The sequence below is a fragment of the Hemicordylus capensis genome, chromosome 2, assembly GCF_027244095.1.
Source record: "Hemicordylus capensis ecotype Gifberg chromosome 2, rHemCap1.1.pri, whole genome shotgun sequence".
In the NCBI taxonomy this organism is placed as follows: domain Eukaryota; kingdom Metazoa; phylum Chordata; class Lepidosauria; order Squamata; family Cordylidae; genus Hemicordylus; species Hemicordylus capensis.
In genome coordinates this window covers 265,024,100-265,049,053 of record NC_069658.1, presented here as the reverse complement: position 1 = coordinate 265,049,053, position 24,954 = coordinate 265,024,100, and the positions used below count along the sequence as shown (strand labels likewise).

The window sequence follows — 24,954 nt, the reverse complement described above, 5'->3', positions numbered from 1 at the left end:
CCATGTGCTAGAGGCAGAGAGCACTGGTGGAATGGAGAGAACCAGTGGAACACAGTTATTCCTGAATACAAGCTTTGATTGAAAGGCAGGAAAAGGCATATTGTGGGTGCTGCTGCTCTGTATATTAAAGGGGGCAAACTAGAAATCTCAAATGGGATATTCTTATTAAGCATGTTTTTTAACTTGTTACCTGAGGTGCATTATGAGGCTTGTTACCTGAGGTGCATTATGACACACCTTTTCACTTGTGCTTGAAGTACAATAAAGCACTGTGAATCACTTGCATTTGCTCATTCTTGTGTTGCATATTTTGCACCTGCATGTGACCTTCAGTTCTTCTTTGCAGCACATAAATGGCTGCAAAACACTGTTCACTTCTTCCTAGCTGTAAACCAGTGAATTCAGCATAGTGTAGTCATGACCCAAGAGTGAGAATGACTCTCTAGAAAAGACTGCCCTCTGGATGTGTCCTATGATGGAGCTGGAGGTGGGTGGCAGATCAGCAAAAGATGTGCCCAAGTGGCTGTGAGTGTAGCAACGCGCAGCTCATCAAAGACGTTCACTTTTGCTGATACTGTCTGCGCACTGACCAGATACCTTTTAGCCGTGTCTTTTTTATGACATGACATCTGTCTGTCTCTATTGGACCCAGAGGCGTAACTAGCGGAAACAGCGCCCAGGGCAAGCACTGAAATTGTGCCCCCCGCCCCCCACCCTGCAGTAGGAGGCAGCCGCCTGCTGCCATGTGTCCTCGGAGGTGAGGGGATGGCCGTGGGCGGGGGGGGGATTCTTCTGCCATTCCTTCCCTCTCTTGATCTCTCCCTTCTCCAAACCTCTCCCTGTGACAGAGCAGTGGAGGTTTGTTTGGGTCTGGCATGCAGGGGGGATGGATCCCGTGACCACTGCAGCCACCACCAGCCAAGCCGCCCCCCCCCCCACGCAGCAACACAGGACACACACACCCCATTCCCATACTGGCAGGAGCCAAGCAAAGTGCCGCCCAGCTGGCAGCGTGCACACCTGTGCCCTGCGGAACAATAAAGTCATTGTTGTCTTCCAGATAAAAAGGTTTGGGGCAGATCTCGGGGGAAAGGGAGGCTTCGTGATGCGCTGCTTGCCTTTCCCATCAGGCATGCCCCACCTCCCGAGAGCAGCTCCCGGAATCACCTTCCAGCTTAGCCCTTAGGAGGTTGGGGCGAGCACGAAGAGGGATCTCTTGGATGGCCACATGGCAGGCAGGGGGATGGAAGCAAGATGGGGGAACGGGGAGCAGCTCTGCGAAGAAACCTTTACCTGGAGCCGCCTCCGGCGGATGATCCCGGGGTCGTCCATCACTTCCCAGCACCGAGAACTCGCCCCATCGACTCGCTAGCCTCCTGCGAGCGAAGCCCAAGCCCAGTGTGGCTGCTGCCTCCCGCGGCGTCCGCAAGGCCCTGGCTGGCTGCTGGGCCGGCCGCAGAGGCAGGAGTGCAGGGTGGATGGGTCGCCGCCGCCTCGCCTCCTGTGCTCCTGCTGCTGAAGCTCGTGGAGGGGGGGCGCTGTGTCAGCACGGCAATTTGGCGGGGGGTGAGCAAGCAATGTCCTTCACTTGCTTCACCCCGGCAGTGGACGACAGCGCGGCGGATGTGTAACACGGAGCGACGCCGAGGCCTGCCGTTTGGCCTGGCGTCACTTCTCAACTGCGAGGCGCGCCTGCACAGTTTCAAGCTGTGCGGGCGTGCCTCGCAGTTGAGAAGCGACGCCGGGCCGAACGGCAGGCCTCAGCGTCGCTCCGTGTTACACATCCGCCGGGCTGTCACCCACTGGGTGAAGCTCGCGGGGGGGGCACCATGTCAGTGCGGCAATTTGGCGGGGGGCGAGCAAGCAACGTCCTTCACTTGCTTCACCCCGGCAGTGGATGACAGCGGATGTGTAACACGGAGCGACGCCGAGGCCTGCTGTTCGGCCCGGCGTTGCTTCTCAACTGCGAGGCGCGCCTGCGCAGTTTCAAGCTGCGCAGGCGTGCCTCACAGTTGAGAAGCAACACCAGGCCGAACGGCAGGCCTCGGCGTCGCTCCGTGTTACACATCTGCTGTCACCCACTGCTGGGGTGAAGCTCGTGGAGGGGGCGCCGTGTCAGCGCGGCAATTTGGCGGGGGCGGGGGGGTCATGGCAGCGCTTTGGCACCCCTCCCAAGTGGCGCCCAGGGCATGTGCCCTGCCTGCCCCCACACAGTTACGCCCCTGATTGGACCTGTAAGTTTCTGGCTGTACAATCAGTTCTGTGCATTTGGTTCCAATCTTGCTCATGGCATCATTTCCAGTTAAAATGATAATGTTTACCAAAACACAGCGCAATTAAAGTCCAAGCTTAATCCGAAGGTGAAGCAGAGGGACAAAGCAGCATTTTATCCCAATTCCAAACTTAATGCACATCTCTGTTAGGTCCTTGATGTTCACAATAAGGAGCATGTGCTCTATAGGAACAATGGATGCCACAACCATGCTGTATCAGCATCCAAACCACTCTCGTTGAGGTGCCTCCAAGGACTGTTGTCCTGTGGTCCCTCTGCAATTGGTCTCACACGGACGAAGGACTCCACTGTGTGAGCTGTGTGCTTCTCCTTGGCTCTCTGCCCTAATATGCCCTAGCAGTCCAAGAGACCACACACAAATACTGATGTAATAAGTTATATTTGGCTATCTAGATATCTTACAAAAGTTGTGGCATCTCCCAAACTGCCATCTTATGAGCAACTGCTGGGGCATTTTGGGGTGGTGGGGTGTTGTTGCTTCCCCAAACTCCATTCTGCAACCATATGTCATAAGGAGGATGAAACAAGCAGTATATGCTGCAGAAAAATGTACAGAGCTTCAGACTGTCTAATCTGACCAATTACACTGGGGCTTTCCATCAATCTGACCCCTCTGAAAAGGGGTCATAATTATGTCATAAGGTCAATTTCTGAAACAGGTACCAGTTGGTAGAGAGCTCCTTCTTGCATCTTACAATATTAAGGCTTACGCTATACATGGGACCACTCCAAAAGCAGGCCATTCAATATGGCCAGAGTCATAATTTTTTTAAAAAATCTTTTATAAAGTCATTGAAAACAGTGGTGTAGCTATAACTGAACAAGGGGACAGAATTGAACACATGTTCCTGGCTCATGAGGGTGGGGTAGAGTGGCACTGGCTGGGAAGCAGCCTGCTCTTTGCTCTCCCCTCCTGCCTGACTCGGTGGCAACCTGCTGGCTCCAGAACCAACTGAGTATCTGTGCCACTAGACTTGTTCACATGATCGTTATTTGGGTAGAACAAGTATCTCATCTAAGTTTGAGAGCTGTGCGTGCTTCTGTTATGTGATTGTGTACAAGTAAATAAGATAGGAGGCGTGGGAAGTGATCATCTGCAAGGCTTCTGCTGGGTAGGAGGAGGGCTCTGTCCTACCCAGCAGTTGTACGCTGCTGTTTAATGAGGTAGGAGGTAAGCCCTTCTACCCAGTGGGAGCCTTGAAGACTATCACTTCTTGAACCTTCTACCTTGTTTTTTACTATCACAAAATGGGAGTGCGTACAGCTCCTGAGCTTGGGTAGGATGCTTGTCCTACCTTATCACTGATTGTGAGAACCAGCCTATTATTTGCATAGTGAGGCAAAGAAAATGCTGAGAATTTGTTCATATAATTATTCCTCAGCAAAGCCATGGGGGTGGGAGAGAAGGCAGTGCCAGAGGGTTCATCTTGACTTCTTGTTCCAGGCCAGGGCCCACTGTAACCTTTCCATGTCCTTGAAAGCAGTTAACATACAATCCCCAGAAAAACGCCAACACAAACTTCCAATTGGTACTTCTGCTCTTTTCCTTGCTCTTTCTAGACTGTATGTGGAATTTGTTCTAATAGAAGCAAAGGACAACAAGAGGGTTCTTCCTTCAGTCTTTAAAAAACAGGAGAGGATGCTATCATAGCCTGCTAATAGCTCCCTAAATCCTTTTTATACAGGAGTTTATTTATAATTCATTATTTAAAATATACATATTCCAACTTATTTATAATTTATTTATAACTTAAATTATGTATAATTTACGTATTCCAACTTTCTGTCTTGAAATTCAAGACAGAAAAGTGGACTTACAAAACATCAATCTAAAATAATAGGAATTAAAACAGTAAGAAGCACACACCACCAGACAAAACAACAACAAACTGCTTCCAAATGACACATGGAAATGCCTGGCAGAACTCACAAGTCTTTGGCAGCTGCTGAAATGCCTCCAGAGAGGAAGCCAGACAGATTTCTTGGGGACAGAATGGGGACAGCCATGAAGCAAGCTTCCATAGGAGACAGAACATACCAAAACCCCTCTCTAATTATTCCCACAGGATGTGGGAAATTCATGTGAGAAAGCAGTCCTTCAAATAACTTGGCCCCAAACTTTTTAGGACATCACAAACAGTTTGATCAAACTAGCCAAGTGCACAAAATTATAAAGCAACTCCATCTAGGTATGCCATGGTGACACACCTGGCTATATCAACACCTTTTCCCTCTGCAGCCTCTGTAAATGCTACCACTGGTTATGTATGCAATGACATAGAGACAAAGTTCAGACTAGGCACATAGATGCAGTAACTATTTCCCCAACAAGGAAGTAAAGTACTTGTCTGTTCCAAGTGCCTCAAGAAAGAAATACTCTCTCTAGCACTCCTTTTTTCTTCGAGGGAAATAATCAACCAAGCTCCTGAGCAAAAAGGGTAACCAGAGGAAAAGGTAAACTAAGTTGTTTACTAGTTTCTTCAAACAGCATCTGCTAAATGAAGGAAGTGATTGGGCTCATGAAGTATCCAATTAGTGGCTGATGAGCTCGGCAGAAGGGAAAGCCCAGAGAGTTGGCAGGCAGATGCTTTCTTGAAGCTAAGGGGGAACTGTTCAGGAGGTCAGTGTGATAGTCTTGCTTCCTGTTGAGAACAGGTGCTTTGAGAGCAAGAAACCACTTTGGGGAGAGATTTTTTCGAAGGGAAAAACAGTGCCAGGTTAAGCCTTAAGTCCCCTTCCCATGTATTGCAATCCCAATACAGGTTGCATCTCACTCCCACCCACCCCGCTCTGTGTGTGGTTTTTTTTTAAAAAGAGAGAGACAGAGAGAGACTCTTCCACTCACTCACAGTTTTAAGCCTGTGTCTTAAAGATGGGCTTAATGTCAAATGTTCTCTGGCCCTGGAACTAAGCTTAAGTTTATGAAACTGAACTGAATGCATATTCTTCCCCGTTTACTGTCCCCTCAACCTCCCTTTCTTCCCTCTGTTGCCAACTTTGGGTAGAATTTTAGATTGAAATCATTTGGGGGGCAAAGAATATAACTTCAATTGGTTATTCCATAACATACCACAAATACTGATGGTGTAAACACACATACAATTTTAAAATGTGTGCAATATCAGGATGCAAACTGTTGTTGATTACTGTTACTCCTTTCAGCCAAACATCCAGGGCAGGAATGGCCTTTCACGACAGTTTGTCTCGCACTCAGCAGATCCTGCTGGTGATCTTCTGCTTCCCGCTGGTGCCCTTTTACCTCTGCTACTTATGTGAGTTGCAAGTGTACCTGTTCACAAATAACCTGCATTCATAGCACATACTTTAGCACAAACTGACTTGGGTCTATGTAATTAGTGGTTGGCATCTTCAGTTTTGCTTATGCTGCAGACTGTCCTCATACATAGGAACTTATGATGCTGTCTGCTATTGAGTCAGATACTCAGTCCATCTAGGAGGTCAATATTGTCCACAATGACTAGCAACAGTTCTCTGGGGATCTTTCCCAGTCCTGCATGGAGATGTTAGGGATTGAACCTGGGACCTACTGCATCGAAAGCATGTGCTGTGCCACTGATTTATGCTCCCTTCCTAAATGCTGAATGACAAATCTGTATAGGGCATATCAATGCTACAGAACTAAACAGATTTAATATTCTCTTTTCTCAGGGAACTTTGGGAACTGTACTTCTGTGATGAGGGGTAGGGTTGTTGACTAGGTAATTCTAATCACATAAAGTACAATTCTCAAGATCCTTTGGGGAGAAAGGATCATAGTTACATTGTTATAAGTTTATAGCAAATCCCTAAAACTCACATCTGGGAGACTGCAAGGTTTGTGTTTATATGTACACACATACACCTTTGATCGAACCCTACTTTTAATGTAAAACCTCCATTGGCTGGGATTCACAGCTGATTTTTCTTTTGAAACTTCTCCCACATTCTTATGTGACACAGAAAGGAATATAGAGGCTCATATGCACTTCTGAGTGTCATGTATGAAAACACTAGTTAGGAGTCTGTGAACTGGGAGGGGGTGGGTGATGAAAGATCTTTCTTTTAGGAGTGATCCTGAACCAGCAGTTGGGCATTTCTTCTGGCCACTGGTTCTATGGGGATCATTAAACAGATAGTTCTCAGCCACATCCCCCCTGCTACCTAACACCCCCCCGCCCCCATACACACACTGTTGCTCCTGACCATTTCTGTAGGGGTATAATGTAGGGAGGGGAAAATGGATAAAGTGGTAGACAGAGGCAGTACATTGACTGGCAGTGGCTCTCTGAGTTTACAGGCAGGAGTCTCACTCTCTCTCTAAGAACATAAGAACAGCCCTGCTGGATCAGGCCCAAGGCCCATCTAGTCCAGCACCCTGTTTCACACAGTGGCCCACCAGATGCCACTGGAAGCCACAGGCAGGAGTTGAGGGCATGCCCTCTCTCCTGCTGTTACTCCCCTGCAACTGGTACTCAGAGGCATCCTGCCTTTGAGGCTGGAGGTGGCTCACAGCCCTCCAACTGGTAGCCATTGATAGACCTCTCCTCCATGAAGTCATCCAACCCCTTTTAAAGCCATCCAGGTTGTTGGCTGTCACCACATCTTGGGACAGCCTTACCTCTGCCCTATCTCTCTCAGCCCTACCTTGAGATGTTGCCAGGGATTGAAGCTGGGAGCTTCTGCATACAAACCTGCATCCCTCCTTCCACTGAGCTGTGGCATCATTTGGCATCACCATAAGGGATGATGCCATCACTTTGTTCTTTTAGATGCCAGGTAGAGACCTTTTTGTTTACTCAGGCCTCTTAAATTTTTTAATTTTTAATTTAATTTTTTAATTATTTTGATCTGATTGTAACTGACTTAAAAAAAATGTTTTTAAAATATGTTTTTGTATTGTATTTTGTATTTTCCCCCAGCCCCCTTTCTTTGGTCTGTTGTGATTTAATGTGTGTTTTTATCTCATGTTTTAATGTTGTGTTGTAAGCCACCCAGAGAACAATTTGTTATGGGGCGGCTAACAAATAAAGTTTGTGTATTATTATTATTATTATTATTAATAATAATAATGATAATTGTTATTATTGGGAATATCTTACATTGCTCACATGGAGTCTCCCATCCAAGACCTTGCTTAGCAAAAGGCACAAATTCATGCTTGCTACCACGAGACCAGCTCTCCTCCCCATAAATCAATTAACAACATTAATTTCCTTACCTCTATAAGGATGTAATGTATACCAAAATCCTTAATGTATAGCAAAATTAAACATTAATTTCCTCATCCCTACAACAATTTAATGTATAGCAAACGCCTTCCTTTCCTAAGAGCATTCTTTGTCCTTTGCTCCCCCAAACTAGTTGTTCTAGAGTTATCCTTGTCTGCAATGAACACAGATGATGATGGAACTAGCTTTCTCCTGTTTCCCCCCAAAGTGCTCCCACAGCTTCCATTTCCTTCCAAGAACCTTGCAGGGTAACTCTCTTCCTGAAGTCCACAGCTGGCACTGTGCTGTGGAGGAAAAAATTACCTTTTGGGGGAGATTTACTTGCTGGACCCTTTCCTCAGGAACACACGTGTCTTGAATTCACAGCCAATGGATTTATAGGCACGTACTCTGTCCCACTACGATATCCAAGCAGTGCCATGAAATACTTTGGAACTAATTATTCAGGTGACCAAATCAGATCAGGGAGGTGAATGCCCTCCCTGACATCACAAACATCTCCTCCATGTTCCTGTGCTGACTCCCCCAACAGGACCATACTGCTACTATGCCTCCACTCAACCCTACGCCCCTCACCACCATGGAAGGGAAGCCAAGCCAAGCTGCTAGTTTAGGGCTTCATTTCAATGGATTGTCATCCCTCCCTGCCCTTCCTCCAAGGAGCTGAGTGGCATCCCTCCCGTTCCCACTCTCATGCTCCTTTCATCTTCACAACAACCCTGTTGTATTGTGAGAATGAGGCATAGGGACTTCTCAAGTGTACCCGGTCAGTTTCATGCCTGAATGGCGATTTGTTGTATTCCATCCAGTAATCTTTTGCCATTTGTTTGTTGGGACATTTGTCCCAGTGGGGATCCTGTAGAGAGCGTGGGAGAGAAGCCAGAAAGGAAAAGGGAAGCTAGGAAAGGAGAAAGAGAAAATGGAGTTGTTGCTGAATAAACATTTAGTTAAATCTACATAAGATTTCCTTGTGGGTATAAGAGAAGCAGCTATAAAACAGGATTCAGAGCCATTTAAGCCTTCCCACAGCCCTGTAGGGGTGTGCACAAAACTGGTTTTCCCAGCCCGGTTTGAATCCGAACTGGATTTGGACCAGACTGGTTTGGGCCCCCTCCGAGCCAGCCCGTGGTTCAGATCGAATTCAAACCAGTTGGAAATGGCTTGAAGCCATAACAGCAAAGGGGAATCTGGTGAGGATTCCCTTTACTGGTAAAGGGCTGGGGTGGGGGTTTCCCTAACTGCCGAGGGGACTCAGGGGAGTAAACAGAAGTACTTACAAGTCATGGCGGTGGCTGCGGCAGTTGTGTGGGGGCGGGGGGAGCTGTGGCTCTTCTGACCCCCGCCAGCCTCCTCCCAAGTCTCCTAGTGGCCCATTTTGGGCCTGTTTTAGGTCTTCTCTGGCCTGTTGCAGGACTCTGTGCAGGCGTGAAGGCCATTTTTTGGACCTCTGCGCATGCGTGCATGCCACTTGCGTGATTTTGAGCTGGTTCGCACATCCCCACAGCCTTGTGGGTCAGGTGAGGCTGAAAGAAAGAGGCTGTCTTCAAGACAGTGGAGGCCCCTCAGTTAGGGCAGGGTGGGCAACCCCATGCCTGCCAATTCTTGCCAGCGCTCAGTTCTTATAGAGCAAGGCTGCTCAACTTTGGCCCTCCTCCAGATATTGGCCTACAACTCCCATAATCCCTGGCCACTGTAGCTGGGGATGATGGGAATTGTAGTCCAAAAGTCAGTGGGGGGGGCAAAGTTGAGTAGGCCTGTTACAGAGGGAGTTTCCTCCAGCTTCTTGCTTTTAAAAGCTCCTTGCCCTAAGTATTTCCCTCTCAGGCAGAGCGCTGGACTCCAGTGCCCAAGTCATTTGCATCATTTGTCAGCACCCACAATGCTTATTTAGCCCCTCAGCATCAATCCAAATGTGCCTCTCTCCTTTTATTTGTTTTCCTGTTGGGGGCTCTGACACAGAACGCTCTGTGAGGCAATCAGAAATTAGAATAGCTTGAGGGGCAGCTAGTCTGCCAGTCACCACCCAACTGGGCTGAGAGACCCAGTCATCTGATCTCCCAGGAGCCCTCAGTGGCTGGAGCTGCAGGATCCATCAGGACAGGAGTGGAGGTCTGCAGCCATTCCTGACATTACCGAGCAGCGAGCCCGGAGAATGGCATGGGCTGTTTTGCTTACATTTCTAGTGGGAGGCAGCAGTTTTCTAAAAAGGATCTCGGAGCAAAACGTGACGGTGCAATTGCCAGCTGGGAGAAGAGAGCACTCACAAAGAGCAGTTGCTGAAGAATAGCAAGGTGTGAGATAGATAACCTGCAGCGGGCTTTGTGTTGTTGTCTGGGGTCTTTGTTCCCCTGCAGTCTACACCATCTGCCTTCATGGCCTTCTTAAGGACAAGATGACTAGGGAAGGCTGAGGGAGCGGGGAAGCGGGGAAGAGAAAGCAGCCCCCTGCTGGGTTGACTTGGGAGGGGGGGTAATGGGGTTGCTATTTTTTTGCGCGGGGGGGGGGACAGGACAAGATATTGGCGGGCACCTCCTCTCACATGTGCAAGAGAATATTTTGCTCTCACTCCAGCGCACTTGCTCTCCCCAGCAGGACCCCGCCACAACCCCTGGCCGGCTGCTCCTCTGCAAATACGGTCTTTGCCTTTTAATGTAATACTTCTTCCCTTTCGCCAGCGTGCATCATTCGGCTGGGGTTTAAAATTGGTGTCAGCAGCAGCAGCCGCAGCAGCAAGCTAATGTAGTCTGCCGCCAGCCAGGGCAGTTGCAGAGGGAGGAGGGGGATGCAGTGGCTGTAAAGTTGAATGTGACTAGGAACGTATGATTTCCGCGGAGGAAAGATCAGCACAGCTCTTCCTCCAATTGAACTGGGTTTGGGGATTAGGATGAACCAAATATTCAAACAGGAGGAGCCTCCAGCAGGACTCTGTCCACTCCTGGGCAAAGAGAAAGTGCTCCATTCCTTCTCCCTGTTCCCTCCTCCCTTCTATTCCTGGAAGCTAGTAAAGGTGAGAGCGCTTCCTGCTAATTAAAGTTGTCCAGACCTTATCACTGGCCTGGCCAATGTGCTGCTGCTCTGGTCGGAGTTGAGGAACTGCGGGAGAGGAGGGTTGCTGCTGTGTTTTTCTGATCGTTGCTGGGCAAGCCCACGAGCAGAGTTAAGCTGTTTTGACAGTATTTGAAGCTGGGCGGGGAGAGACACCCCCCCCAACTCTTGCATTAATATAACCTAGTAGCAGTTTTTATTCATTCTGTACTGGCATCAGTGCAATTCCTTAGCTTGTCTTCTTGCCACACCAAGCTTATTGCTGTGTCCCTGAGCAAAGGAATCTTTGTGGTTTGCATCTGGGCTGCTGCATGCATGCACCTTGGGATGCTTAGGCAAACACTTCTCACACAAATTTGTTTAAGAATAGGATCCTGTCTTGCACCAAACACAGGAGTTGCGGAGGCAATTCTTCCAATTCTTGATAAAGTTGCATTTTTGTAATGCCTGAAATTTGTGATATTTGTGATAAGGCCAAGAAAATGTCTGGTCTACTGGGAGCAAGGGTGTAGCTATAATTGAGCAGATAGGTTCAAAGAACCCGGCCCCCAATCTCCTGAGGCCCCCCCCAGCTCCACCCTCCCTGTTTTATTCATTATCTCCCTCACTCCATGGGGCGTCCAGAGAGAGGGGTGAACATGGCCCCCTCTCCCCTAGCTATGCACCTCCTGGGGAGAGAAACTGTATCCTAATCTTCAGGGCTGCTTTGGAAAATTTGCAGCACATTTGCTCAACAGTGCATATCCCTTCTTAAGCATCTGAGAAGTCCCCTCCCCACCAAGCCTATTGACCCACATCTCTCCCCAAAGGTGCCTTTCCTCCTCCCTCAAAAACACTTAGGTAAGGAGTTGCTCTCTCTCTGTCTGCACCTCTGCATTTGCCCCATCTGCCAAAAACCTAAAGCAAGAGTAAATTGAAAATAAATGTGCTTGTTAACAATGTTTGCATAAATCCAAACTGCTCTGCCATCCTCATTTCATTCACAGTCCTAGGACGAGGGCAAACTGGACTGAGAGGGGCAGAAACTTTTGTAGACCAGTGCACTCTCCATCAGATGTAAGGTGTGTTATTAAATGATGTGACATCAGCTGGGGACAATATTTGGGGGAAGAGCTTTTGTCTTCAGTTGATTGACTATTATGGGGTGTTTTTGACAACTTGTGTGGTATAGGGGATAGCGTGAGAGACCTGAGTTCAAGTTTCTATGCACTTGTAGTGGCTGGCCCAAGGTCACCATCTCTCAGCCAGACCTACTTCACAGGGTTGTTGCAAGAATAGCGTTCAATATTTGTCTCGTATGGTGCACTGCCTTGAACTGTTTGGAACAAAGGTGGGACATAAATGTGATAAATATGTTTTAAAACATAAATGGCAGCCTCTAGTCACCAAGGGGCAGAGTTAGCACTAAATAGCCAGATGCCAAGAACATGGAGATTCTGGCTGGGACAAGTAAACAACTTTATAGTGGCCAAATTTAGAAATATTATGGATGAGATTTTATTGTAGTACATTTTTATGATGCTGTAATGTTTAATTGTGTTGCTCTCAGACTGCAAATAGATTCAATTCAATTCAGCTTTATAGATTAGGAAAACCACAGACTGGTGATTCTCTCCCCACCCCCACTTCGTTTAAAATTATCTCAAGGTTGGACCTGTGTACTGATAACTCAGCCTGTTGTTACCCTTGGCTCTACTGCCCCCCACCCCCAGCTACAACAGTCACCAGCCTCCACTGGGCAATAATGTGGATTCGACTGGAGGAACAGAAGGTGAGAGTGGTGAGAGAGGGCAGGTTTCTCTGATATTATGGAGCATACTGACTGCAGCACATAGAAGCCTCATTTTTTGGTGTGGCTAATGTCATCCCAAAGCCACCTAATGGCACAGTGGGGAAATGACTTGACTCGCAAGCCAGAGGTTGTCGGTTCGAATCCCCACTAGTATGTTTCCCAGACTATGGGAGACACCTATATCGGGCAGCAGCGATATAGGAAGATACTGAAAAGCATCATCTCATACTGCACGGGAGATGGCAATGGTAAACCTCTCCTGTATTCTACCAAAGACAACCACAGGGCTCTGTGGTCGCCAGGAATCGACACTGACTCGACGGCACATTTTTATGTTTGCTTTAATGCTATCCCATCACAGGAAGCTTCTGCACATCTTCAGCATAAACCAATTTGAAGGAGCCTTCTGAACTTGAAGCAGGATCTGTCAGATAGATTCTTATACAGATGAGTTGTAACAAGGCTGTAAAGCAGCTTGGAGGGAAGGGCAAGGAGGGAGGTGGAGACTTGGGGAGGGGTCTTGTTCAGAGTCAGACCCCTTCTATACCTGTTGGTTTGTAACAGCTGTGATGTCTCTGTAGGTTTTGCAAACAGTGAGGAAGATGAAGAGAAGCCTGACACCCAAGGTAAGTAAACTCTGAAAGTATGTATGTTTCCACTTCTACCATACATTGATCACTACAAGCAACAGTGCTGGAGGAATAACTTTCCCAGTCCTATCCATGGATTCTTTTGACCATTGGTAGGGAGATTTTTGTTGGTGCCACCTATAGAGCATTGGAGCTTTCTGTACATGTCCAGTAGTTCTCAGAGGAAAGCTGTGTTCTTCAACCCTAAGTGCAGCCCTCTGACTGTTTATTGGGCCTGTGTGAAGCTTTGACTGAAGGTCCCCCTGGCACCATGAAATTTTTCACACTCGTCTTTTAGCCTGTATCTCCTCAGGAATGGAGGGTGTGTGTTCACATATTGGCCAAATTTACTCCAAAGTCCCTGCGAGCTTTCGGGGAGCACTTCACACTATTCTAGTTTTTCAGTGTGCATTAGAATATAGCCTGATTTATATCTGGGATAAAAAAAAAATCCACTTTTTGTGTTGGTTTTTTGGGGCAACTTCAAACTCGCAGTAAACCTGTGGTAAAGCCTGCTGTCTGGGAAAGCTCCATGTGAAGATGACTATTCTCTAGGGATGTGCACGAACCAGTGCTTGGCCAGTTTGGCGGCCGGGGTGTGTGTTACCTTTTAAGGAGCAGGGAGGTGGCTCAGCCTCCCCTCCGCCCCCCACTGTGTTTCCCCTGCCAGCACTGTCTCCAAAACCGTTGGTGCAGGGTGGCCTGAATCCCACAAAAGTGGTTGATTGAACACATTCCTACTAACTTAAGCTGAGATGTGGGATATAATACAATACATGTTGTGCTTTGACCAATTTTTAACCCCCCAAATGTATATCATTTCCCTTTCCCTCTGTAGATGATACTATCTGGTGAAAGTCATCTTTTGCATCTCACTTTGAGTGTATGTCCTTTGTATTCCTTGTAGAATATTAAGATACCTAATTGGATTACATTATTGAGATGCAGAAATGGCAATCTATCTCTCCTGTTTATTCTGTATTGATAAGATAAACTAGAGAGGAAGATGTGAATCACTTAGCTAAAGACTATGGCAGAGGGAAACACATCTAAGAATCTTTTTGGGATGTATTTGCCTTGCCTACAGCATTTAGGGTCAAGCTCCATGTTATTTTTATTTATTTATTTATTTTATTCGATTTCTATACCGCCCTTCCAAAAATGGCTTGGGGCAGTTTACACAGAGAAATAATAAATAAAACTAGCTGACCCCGCACAGAGCATCTGTGCAGTTGTGTACTGAGCCTGTGACATCCCCCCGCCGCTTGCCCGCCCTCCCCCCGCCACTCGCCCGCCTGCCCTCCCCCCACCGCTCGCCCGCCTGCCCTCCCCCCACTGCTCGCTCGCCCTCCCCCCCGCCGCCCGCCCTCCCCCCCGCCGCCCGCCCCCCCTCACCCTGCAGCTCTCCCCATTGGGCCGGCCAGGGCCAGGCCATCCCACCACCGACTCCCACCTTCCCCTCCCGGCTGGTAGGGCTTTGCCCGCCGTCTGCCCACCTCCTCACCACCACCATCATTTCTCCAAACTACCGCCTCCTCTTCCTGGCCGGCGGGGCTTCGCCCGCCATCCACCCACCTCTTTTGGCAGGAGGGGCTTCGCCTGCCAGCCCTCCACCTCTGCATCCTGACCGCAGCCATTCTTTCTCTCTGCTTCAATGCTGGAACTCTTGCACACTCTAGAGCATCTGCGTGTTAGTACTTGATTGCTCCCTTCACCTCAGAGATCTCCCCACCCTCACCTGGTCTGAACTCCTGCTCCTCCTCCATCCCGTTGCTTCCATCCTCCTCACCCTTCTTGGTCATGGCTGCAGCATTGCTGCTGCCTATTGGCCAAGTTGCAGCCCCCTATCCCGAGACCACCCCACCCTCACCTGCTCCCCGCTCCTGCTCCTCCCTTAAGGAGCAGCAGCAGTGGTTGACCGGGTAGTTCCTCGCTGCTGCCACCACCATGGCCGCTTGTTCCCCTCAGGCCGCTGACAGGCCCAGGCCAATCCCTTGCCTGACTGCCTCCCTCTTACAATGGCCTCAGTAGCCCTAAACAGCAGCAGTGGTTGCCTGGACCCTTCCTTGCTGCCAGTGCCGCCATGGCCACTCATTCCCCTTAAGCTGCTGACAGGCTCAGGCCTGTCCCTTGCCCTTCCTTCTGTCTCTCTTCCCCCTCCCTTCTCTCTCTCCTCCACTCACTCTTCTCCACTCTTTCTTCCCCCGCCCTTCATGTTTTTTCTCCCTCCCTCCCTGAGTTAAAAGATTTTGTTCCTTTACACAGCGGCATCCTCCTTCTCCTGAAGGGGCTCTTTCCTCCCTCACGACCTGTCTTTTTGCAGACCCCTGCCTGCTATCCTTTTATATCCAGAACATCTTCTGACCAGTAACAGCTGCATTCCAACTGACCTTAACCATCACAGGCCCCTCCTCCTTATCTGCATAGGGAATCCCCACTGCCCAATCACCATGGTGTTTCTGCTTTCACATACGCCTTCTCCCTATCTGTATATGGAATCCCCACTGCCCAATCAGGTGCTTCTGCTTGCAAACTCTGCATATGGAATCCCCACTGCACGCATGTGCATGTCCCGTCTTGCTCCTTCTCCCTATCTGCATATGGAATCCCCACTGCCCAATCAGGTGCATATGGAATCCCCACTGCCCAGTCAGGTGCTTCTGCTTGCAAACTCAGCCAATCGCCTCCTTTCTACCACGTCGCCAGGCATGGCCCATCTTGGAGAAATAATAATATAGATAAGATGGTCCCCAAAGGGCTCACAATCTAAAAAGAAACATAAGACAGACACCAGCAATAGTCACTGGAGGTACTGTGTGTGCTGGGGGTGAATAGGGCCAGTTACTCTCCCCCTGCCTAATTAAAGAGAATCACCATGTTAAAAGGTGCCTCTTTGCCAAGTTAGCAGGGGTTACACAGGAGATTGGTGATAGGCTTGCTCATTTTTTATTTATTTTTTAGATGTAAAAGCAGTCATGCTATTGGCAGGCCCCACAACTGAACTGGGGCTGTGGTGCTGGGAAGACAAAGTTAACTGTCTCCCTGGTGTTTCTTCAATTTAAACTGCTCTTTTCTTGAATCTGCTGTTGTCTGCAAGGGGGCAAAAAGACATACACTAAAGATGGGTCAGAACAAGTCAAAGTAGTAATGGTAGATCATGTTTCCAACAGCTCAAGCAGAAGAAGGAAAAGTGGAAGTAATAAACAGACAGCCCAGATTCACAGGTGAGAAATTTGTTTCCTGAACTGTAAAGCCTCCCACAGCAATATAATTATTTATTTTGGTCAATTGTTCACACTGATGCAGTATTTGAAAGCTTAATCCAATCTGTTTGTAAATCAGACTACTCATTTCATTTGCACAGTACTTTATAAACAAGTTTGTGTTTTCCTTCACAGCAACTTTATCAAGTAGGCTCACTTTACAAATGAACTATAGGGGAATAGAGATTTGCCTGTCCACACACCGAGGCTGTTGGAGTGGTGTTAGTTTTCTACCTGGTCTGACCAAGAGTGGGAGCCCACAAAGGAGCACAGGTGGCAAAGAGAGGCGGGTAGGCTAGGCAGATAGGCAGGAAGGGCTAGAGCTGCAGGACTTTGGGAAGCTCCAGGCTGACAATACTGTGACAGTAGCCCTGTTCAGGCATTACTGAATTTGGGGATGCTGTGCTCGCATACAGTGTCCCTGAAGGTGCACTTGGATGCCACACTCCTGCACTGATGTTCTGAAACTCTGTCCCCGCTCTCCATGCTTACAGCATTTGTCTGCTTTATGCAAGAACAATAACATCAGTTGGATTCCTGGCTGCTTCCTGAGGCCTGGTCATGACACAACCCAGATTTCCCAAATCTAGCTCTCTGTTGACCTCTGGGCCTTCAGATGTGCTGGATGTTTTATTCTGTCTCAGAGAGTACAGTGAGGTTGCAAGGCGCTATAAACAGGGAGCAGGCTAATGCACATGACTTTGTTCTGTCCAATAGGTGGGACCCAAAGGATGGAATTTTCTAGTGGTGGTGGGGAGACAGTTCAACATGTTTTGCTTCTGAAGGCTTAGACTCTGTGTGTGTGTGTGTGTGTGTGTGTAAATTATTTGTTTTGGGGAGCATTTGTGAGAGTTTGGAGAGGCATGCTCCAAAATGTTAACCCCCGCGTCCGGGGTGGATCCCAATCCTCCTTCTTAGAACCGAAACCCAGCCCTGAAGAAGAAGTGAGCACGTATGCTTTGTTGCCATGGAATACTGTCAATCAATGGGGTGCAGCCAATAACATCTGAAATTTGTGGGGAAGAAGCTGAGAGAAGGAATTGGGACAAGGGGGTGAGGGAGAGAGTGCGCAAAGAAATTTCAAATCTGACATGACAGCAAATCTGAATAAGATTTCAAATCTGATGTGAAATGTTTTGTCATGGGTTCCACTTGTCTATTAATATATTGTATTGCTGACTGTTAATAGAGCATGTGGATAGGCACAGTGCTTCTGCAAGCACCGTTAAAGATGGGGATGTGTTTTGGGGGTGCTGGGAGGAACCACAAGGCATACTCAAGAATGTTAATTTTGGAGAGAATGCCTGTACTGCTCACCATGAACAAAACAACATCTCCAAAGAAATATACTTACACTTTGCAGCCACAGAACGCTCAAATGAAAGGTTCTGAAATGAAGCTGCTCTCCTCCAGCACTGATACCACCATGCCCCCTCATTGGCTCCATTCCTGCTTAAGTGGCCCCATTCCCAGTCTAGAAGCCAGTATTGATGACACCCCACTTCCCCCTTGCTAGCCTCACTTTTTGTCCTTTGGCCTCAATTCAAACCTTATGCTGTATGAGTTTACAGGTCTGTACACTTATACAGTACATGTGTTTGTATGAATGACGTTCTGTACCTGCATTCAGCATGACACGTGGATGACTGTAGACTGTGTGCTCATCGTATGAATGTTGAACATAACATGTGAATGGGCCTATAGTAGATGTTGCAAGGTTTTAGCCCAGGTCTTTGAAATCCAGTTTTCTACCTAATTGGCCGCATCAGCTTGAGTTCTGTCTGAGATCAGAGGAATTGATGAGATAGTTGGCCCATTGACTGCTTTCTGACTCATGCTTTTTTTAAAAATCCAACTGCTTTCAAGTTTCTGATATGTTTCCTTCTTTGCTCAAACAAGTCAGAGAGTTGAGACACACCGTGATGAGTGGTATGTATGTATTTATCATACCGCCTGATACGTACATCTCTAGGATACCAATATCTGGTATCCAGATATTGCCATCGAGCCTGATCAAAGTTTATTGGTATCTATATATCTAATTCTCTTAGCCAGCATGCGTGCCCAGGATCTGGCGGCGGAACTCTAGCAACACGCTACGAGAGTTCAGGACTGAGGGAAACATCGGTTGGGGGTTGGAGGAGCCCAGAGGGGGAGGACGAGGGGGTGCCGCTCTGGCGTCTGGGGGCAGCTAGCGAGGGTGGCGAGAGAGGAGAGGAGGCAGCGGGAAGCTGAGCTGTGCCTCTGAGAGGAGCCTGGCTGGGTGGGTGGCAGCGGCGGTGGCAGTGGGCTCCCAAAAATGGCAGGGGGGAGGCTGGTGCAGCAACTGGGCCTGTTGTGGCGGGCATGGGAACTGGGAGGGGGGAGAGTGGTTCAGGAGGAGGCGGGCGGTGGGTGAGGAGGAGGTAGCGGGCCCTGGCAGAGGAGGTGGCCATTGGGTGAAAATGACGGGGAGTTGACTGGGGTGGAAGGGAGGGGGGAAGCGGTGAGGAGAGACTAGTGGCGCAGTTCAGCTAGTTGGTATTATTACAACAAAGCCATAGTGGAGGCTGTATGGTTTTAGCCCAGGCCACACCAGCTTGGGTTCTGTCTGAGGACAGAAGGTTTGATGAGATAGCCCACTGGCTCCTTTTTGACCATACACTTTTTGATCCATTTGTTTTCCATCCTCTGACATGCTTTTTTTCTTTGCTGAAACAGGCCGGACAACTGAGCCACACAATGATGGATGTCACCCAGATGTTACCTTTAAGCCTGATCAAGGTTATTATTATTATTTCTTGTTTACACAGTCAGACAGGTGTTATTGACTGGTTTGTTTTTATTTAATAATAATAATAATAATAATAATAATAATAATAATAATAATAATAATAAACAACAACAACAACAACAACAACAACACATTCAACAAAGCCACAGTGGAAGTGTCATGGACGGCCTGGAGTCCAGCTGGCCTCACTGTGCCCCCAGGGTCTGTTTTAACTCTATCAGTAGTGAGAGAAATTCTTCCCTGTTCAGCCCAAAACGAGTGAATTCAAAATTATATCCAAAATGTCTGAAAACCACTTAAAGTAGTGTGTGACTTAGCAGGCATGGGGAAGGATGAACTGAGTAATTCCAGTGCAGACAAGGTAAGATTTTAAAGCAAATAAATATCTAGTTTATTTTAGTAAATATAAAAGGAACAATTTACAGGCAGTTAAAAACTGTAAAAGCAGATGCTCTCATATATATATATATATATATATATATATATATATATATATATATATATATATGCATATTACCTTTCTTCCTGACTTGTGCTCTTGTTAAGTCAGGAGGCTAAGAGTCTTGGTTACAAAAAATACATCTTTAAAAATTAGAAGCTATCTGCATGATGATCTGCCTTTGTCCCATGGGGAACAAAGAACTCTTCACAGTTGCAGGAACTCTGGAGTCTGAGAGCTGGACTCCCTCCTTCTCAAGAGTCCCTACCCAGGAACAACAACAGCAACAACCATAGACAAAAAATCCTGCTTAGCTTTTATACAGAAGGGTTTTGTGCTTTTCCAGGTCTGGTAAGTAGAACTCAGAAGGGTATGTGTTGACCCATCTGGCTTGGGGAAATGGCTCAGGTCTTTGAAAGTCTCAGACTCTGCCATTATACATTGACAGGCAAGCTGGCCCAAACTATAGAAAGCTATTTACTTGATGACTTACAGGTCCTGTCGAGCAATGGGGAGCCATTTTATATAATGTTGTAGTGACCAGTCTCCCCACGCTCTTGTTAACAGGAAGTGAACCCTTGTCTTGACTGACAGGTTGGTGAACTCCAGGGCTCAACCAATCAGTCCACCAGGTGGGTGGGACCTGAAAGTTGCAGAGGGAATTCTGGGAAGGAGCAAAGAAGTCTGTGCTGGCAGGAGCATGGAGGAGGCCATGTGGCAAGGGAGTTTCACTGCAGAAGGATGACTATAGATCCTTGTAAGACAGGATTGCAGGAGGCTTGATTCTCATCAGGAGTTTGGTGAATTCAAGGACAAGAAGCCAGGACTTCGCATCAGGAATTTATATTTCTTTGTGTGTGTGTTTTGCATTTTCCTAAATATTTGTTCTTTGCAACTGAGTAACTAAGATTTCAAAGTGTGCCGCCTCAGAATAATCTGGACACTTTTGAAGTATTCCTGTAACCAATTAAGTATTTTTAAGTGTATCTAAAAAGCTAAAAAGCTTCAGATGGAACCAGTTTGTTGTAATTGAATAAAAGTTTTCCCCCTCTGTTCTTTTTACAAGCCTCAGAGGGTTGGTTATTAACCCAGCAGGAGGAGGGGGATTTTCTCTGGTGTGCATCTCAAAGTGTCTCAAAGAGAGCTTGGCCAAATTAACAATTAACTCCATGGGCAGGCAGATGCCTGGGAGAGCAATTGGTTTTATTCTTGCTATTAGCAAGGGGGAGCATTTTTTATTTGTATTTGCCCAGTGCCTAGTTACAGAGAGACTCTGGACTAAAGCGCTCTAGTCTAACAGTCGGATTCTCTGAAAGCCTTAGAGTGCTTGGTGGCAGTAGTAATCTACCAGAACTTCTAGGTTTACCAGAACCTTTCCCCTAGCTTTCTGGGTTTTGAAAGTTAAGGATTTGTAATGGTTCATAGGCAGCTTCTCTGAGCTGGCTGTGGAAATGACTCATCGCTGATAGGAGTCATTTCTGAGCTAATTGACTGAGAAGGCTGCTAAGAGCTGGTTAAAACCAGTTCAGCCAGTTTATTCGTTGACTGGCCTGAGTAAGGAAAGGAAATTTCCACACACCAGTTCACCACAAATGTCTTTATCAGGCGGTACAGAAATAGGATAAATAAATAAATAAAATAATATCTTGCCCATTCTCCCCTTCTGGCTGTTTCTGACAATCAGGAAATTACACAGGATAGCCAGCATGCTGTTGCATGAGGCAGAGAAGGCTCAAAATGGAATTTAGAATAAAGGAAAGCTCTGGTCTGATTTAAAGGAGCCCTTTCTTCACAGGAAGGTTTTAGCTCAGGACACATCAGCTTGGGTTCTGCCTGAGGTCAGAAGGTTTGATGAGATAGCCCACCAGTTCCTTTCTGACTGTGTGATTTTTAATCTAATCGCTTTCTAGATTCTGAGATGCTTTTTTCTTTGCTCAAACAGGCCGGACAGTTGAGACACACTATGATGAGGGGCATTCAAATGCTACCTTTGAGCCCGATCAAGGTATATTGCTGCTACTGCCATTATTAATATTGATATAGTACTTTTCAACAAAAAAATGTATTGAAGCAGTTGACATGGCAAAAAGATAGGTAATGCTTTCCCAAAATAATTCACAATCTAATGGTGTGAGCCAGTGAAAATACAAATGTTGTGTTTTGGTGAATCTTAATCCAGAGCAGCTCAAAATTGAAAGCTTGTCCTGAAAGTGTCCAGAAGTCATACAGTCAATATATTAAAGAGTTAAGGTTGCACGGAATATTTTTGACTTTCAATTCCCAGACCTGTCTGGCACCATCATTGATTCGTGTCTGTTGCTTCTATAATGCTATTTTTTTGTTCTTGCTTATTTTTCTTCTCTCTTCCTGGATTAATGTCACATGTGATCCCATCCAGGGATCATGCAGTCAGTGGAATAATATTTCTACGCTAGCTAGCCAATCAGAGTTATCTGATAATGTGAGAGCAAGTGACTGCAGTTTAAATAAATATGCAAACTTTTTTTCAAGGAGTGTAAAACATAAGTCATAAAGCTTTATCAAATAATGTTAACGGTGCCAATAATATTTGCATAAAACAGTGAGTCATTTTAGCTCAGCCTTATGCAGAATGTTCAATAAGCATGATCACTGATAAAATTAAAACAATGCATTTATTTTACTTACATTGCCCGTGATGTGCGAACAAGGGTTTCCACATTGCATATTCAGTGGTTCAACTACTATATTTGAATTTTACCTTGCTAAGCTGAATATTACATTATTTTAAAAGCTACACTGAGGAATGAAACATTTGCCTTTGCAGAAAGCAGACTTTATTTTCAAAAGTGACATGGGAATAACACTTTGAAGTCTAATGTTTTCTATTGCCTTTCTATGTTTTTACTAGTTGGCTCAGCTTCTTGCCTCTGAGTTCTGCTGGTTTTTTCTTTCCTTCTCCATTCCAGGATATCATCAAGTCACTGTAGAAATTCATCCTAGACACAACACACCAAAGTTAGAAAATAAGGTTTCCTTCAGAAAAGGTTGGTTCCTGCCTTAAAAAAGAAAAGAAAAAGTGCCAGTTATCTTTCTTTGTACAGCATCTTTGCAGGATCAGTGGAGTCATGACACCATTCTATTAGCTGATATATTGTATGTGAAGGCTGTGTTTTCATCTGCATTAATATGAATACTGGTTATCAACCAATATATACAGCGCAGAATTCCAGTTTGCATTTATGAGATTAATGATGCATATAGATGCTTCAGTAAATCTTGACCAATTCTTTGCTGTTTTCTGGGGTTGTTGCAGGAATTCGAGTACTTCCCATTGTGACAGGGCAAGAAAACAAAGGTAAGGCCTCTATGAGGCTGTAGATTTGGGCAAGAGAAAGCTGTTGTAGTTTTATCTCATAGATAAGACCAGGACATAATTTCTGGTGAAAAATCTTAGAGCAGTAGAGAAGCCAGCCAGGTGTCACCAGCGTGTTGGCTGAAGTCTAACTATACATGATGCTAAATCTTATGTATTTTAAAAAATGTTTTGCACCTAAAGCAGCCATGGAGGCTGTAACTTGGAAGGGAAGACCATATGCTCTTTCAGACATGGCTGTTTGTTCAGGGAAAGGTTAAAAACAATTCTAAGTATTTTTAGAAGAAATTCTGAATAAGATACTTCCCACTGACCTGCACATACCACATTTTGCATGGATAGTCCTGCTACTCTCACTTAGGAACATAGGAAGCTGCCATGTACTGAGTCAGACCACTGGTCTATCTAGCTCAGTATTGTCTTCACAGACTGGCAGCAGCTTCTGCAAGGTTGCAGGCAGGAATCTCTCAGCCCTATCTTGGAGATGCCAGAGAGGGAACTTGGAACCTTCTGTCCTTCCCAGAGTGGCTCCATCCCCTGAGGGGAATATCTTTCAGTGCTCACACTCATTTTGTCATAAACAGGATTTAATTCTGCAGCTCTATTTTCTCCTTATTGCTGGTCTCATCCCAACTATGACTTTTCATGTAGGCTTTCAAGATGACAGAGAAGAAAGACCAAAGGAAAGACCAACTGTGAGACGAGATCTGTATGGTAAATATCAGTTTCTCATTCTGGCCACATATGCATAGCTGTATGCCATCCTCTGTGTCTTAGTAGAGACTCCTCAAATGAGCCTTAAGATTTTTGGAGGGTAAGGATGATAAGGTAAATAGCTGCACTGACCTTTGATGTCATGTTACCTTGTAATCCTCAAAAAGAGCTTCCAGATTAACTCCCATTGAAGTGAATGGATATTTTATCGGGCCAACAGGGATTGAGTGGTACTTTGACATGGCCGGGTGTAGAGATGGCAGGTACCTATTATTTTAAAACCAGCTGGTTCAATGTGCTTTCCTAAGGAGGATCCCACAGTTGCTTCAAGAGATGCAACCGCCTCTTCATCCTCACCACCAGATTGTCTGCTTTGATTAGTCCAAGAAGCAAAATGTTCTGTGGAATGGTTCTGCTAGATAAGAGGGAAGGTCCATCTAGTCCAGCACTCTGCCTCCGACAGTAGCCATTTAAACCATTGTAATCCAAGTAACAGTGGCAACTATTTACATGATGTGCCTTTGCTCCCTGCTGCTTTTATTTATTATATTTTGCATTTCTGTATGGCCCCATATGCAAATCTTTGGACAGTTCACAATTTAAAACACAATTAAAACAAATATAGATAAAAATTCTAAAACTAAAAACTTTAAAACAAAAATAAATAAATAAACAAGCAAACAAACAAATAAGAGGGGACAGTAGGACAACCCCCCATTTTACAGTCTTTTTAGTTCTCTACAGTTGATCTGAGCCACCTAATGGTGCAGTGGGGAAGTAACATGCCTAGGGAGCAAGAGGTTGCTGTTTCGAATCCCCACTGGTATGTTTCCCAGACTATGGGAAACTCTGAAAGGCATCATCTCATACTCAGATGGCAATAGTAAGCACCTCCTGTATTCTACTAAAGAAAACCACATGGCTCTGTGGTCCCCAGGTGTCAACACTGACCTGACGGCATAATTTTACTTTACTTTACAGTCCATCACTCAGATACTTAAAATCACATCATGGTCTTTTCTCTTACAATATACTTGGAAATATTGAGTTGACAGTATAGCTCTGTTTATAAAACAGTGATTTTTGTGTTTGCTTGCAGCTTACCCTTGGGACAAATTCAGCCTGAAGTCAATGCCAATAGACTTGCAACAGTTTAAAAGACTGGATGCTTATGCATCTAAGGTAAGCCATATCTTATTGTGGCACACAGTCCTGTTAGGCACTCCATATAGATCCATTGAGGCACTCCATATAGATCTGGAATTCGATTTGGGAGTCTCACGTCTGTTTCGTAATAATACCTAAATCATTCACATATATATATATATATATATATATATATATATATATATATATATATATACACACACACACACACACACACATATAAAAATTTACATTTATATTCCGCTCTTCCTCCAAG

At 46.1% G+C, this 24,954-nt stretch overlaps 1 protein-coding gene across 1 annotated transcript in view; it reads left to right on the top strand.

The window, feature by feature from the left end:
• The first annotated feature begins 1,623 nt into the window (after positions 1-1,623).
• Positions 1,624-24,954, top strand: part of LOC128343978 (kyphoscoliosis peptidase-like) — a 35,832-nt gene continuing 12,501 nt past the window's right edge. Inside the window, exons 1-9 of the mRNA XM_053293415.1 lie at positions 1,624-1,709; positions 12,830-12,984; positions 16,158-16,211; positions 18,951-19,013; positions 21,405-21,467; positions 22,411-22,488; positions 22,758-22,799; positions 23,469-23,531; positions 24,631-24,713. Coding sequence (XP_053149390.1) covers positions 1,624-1,709; positions 12,830-12,984; positions 16,158-16,211; positions 18,951-19,013; positions 21,405-21,467; positions 22,411-22,488; positions 22,758-22,799; positions 23,469-23,531; positions 24,631-24,713 — 687 coding nt within the window. The remainder of the gene's footprint in view (positions 1,710-12,829; positions 12,985-16,157; positions 16,212-18,950; positions 19,014-21,404; positions 21,468-22,410; positions 22,489-22,757; positions 22,800-23,468; positions 23,532-24,630; positions 24,714-24,954) is intronic.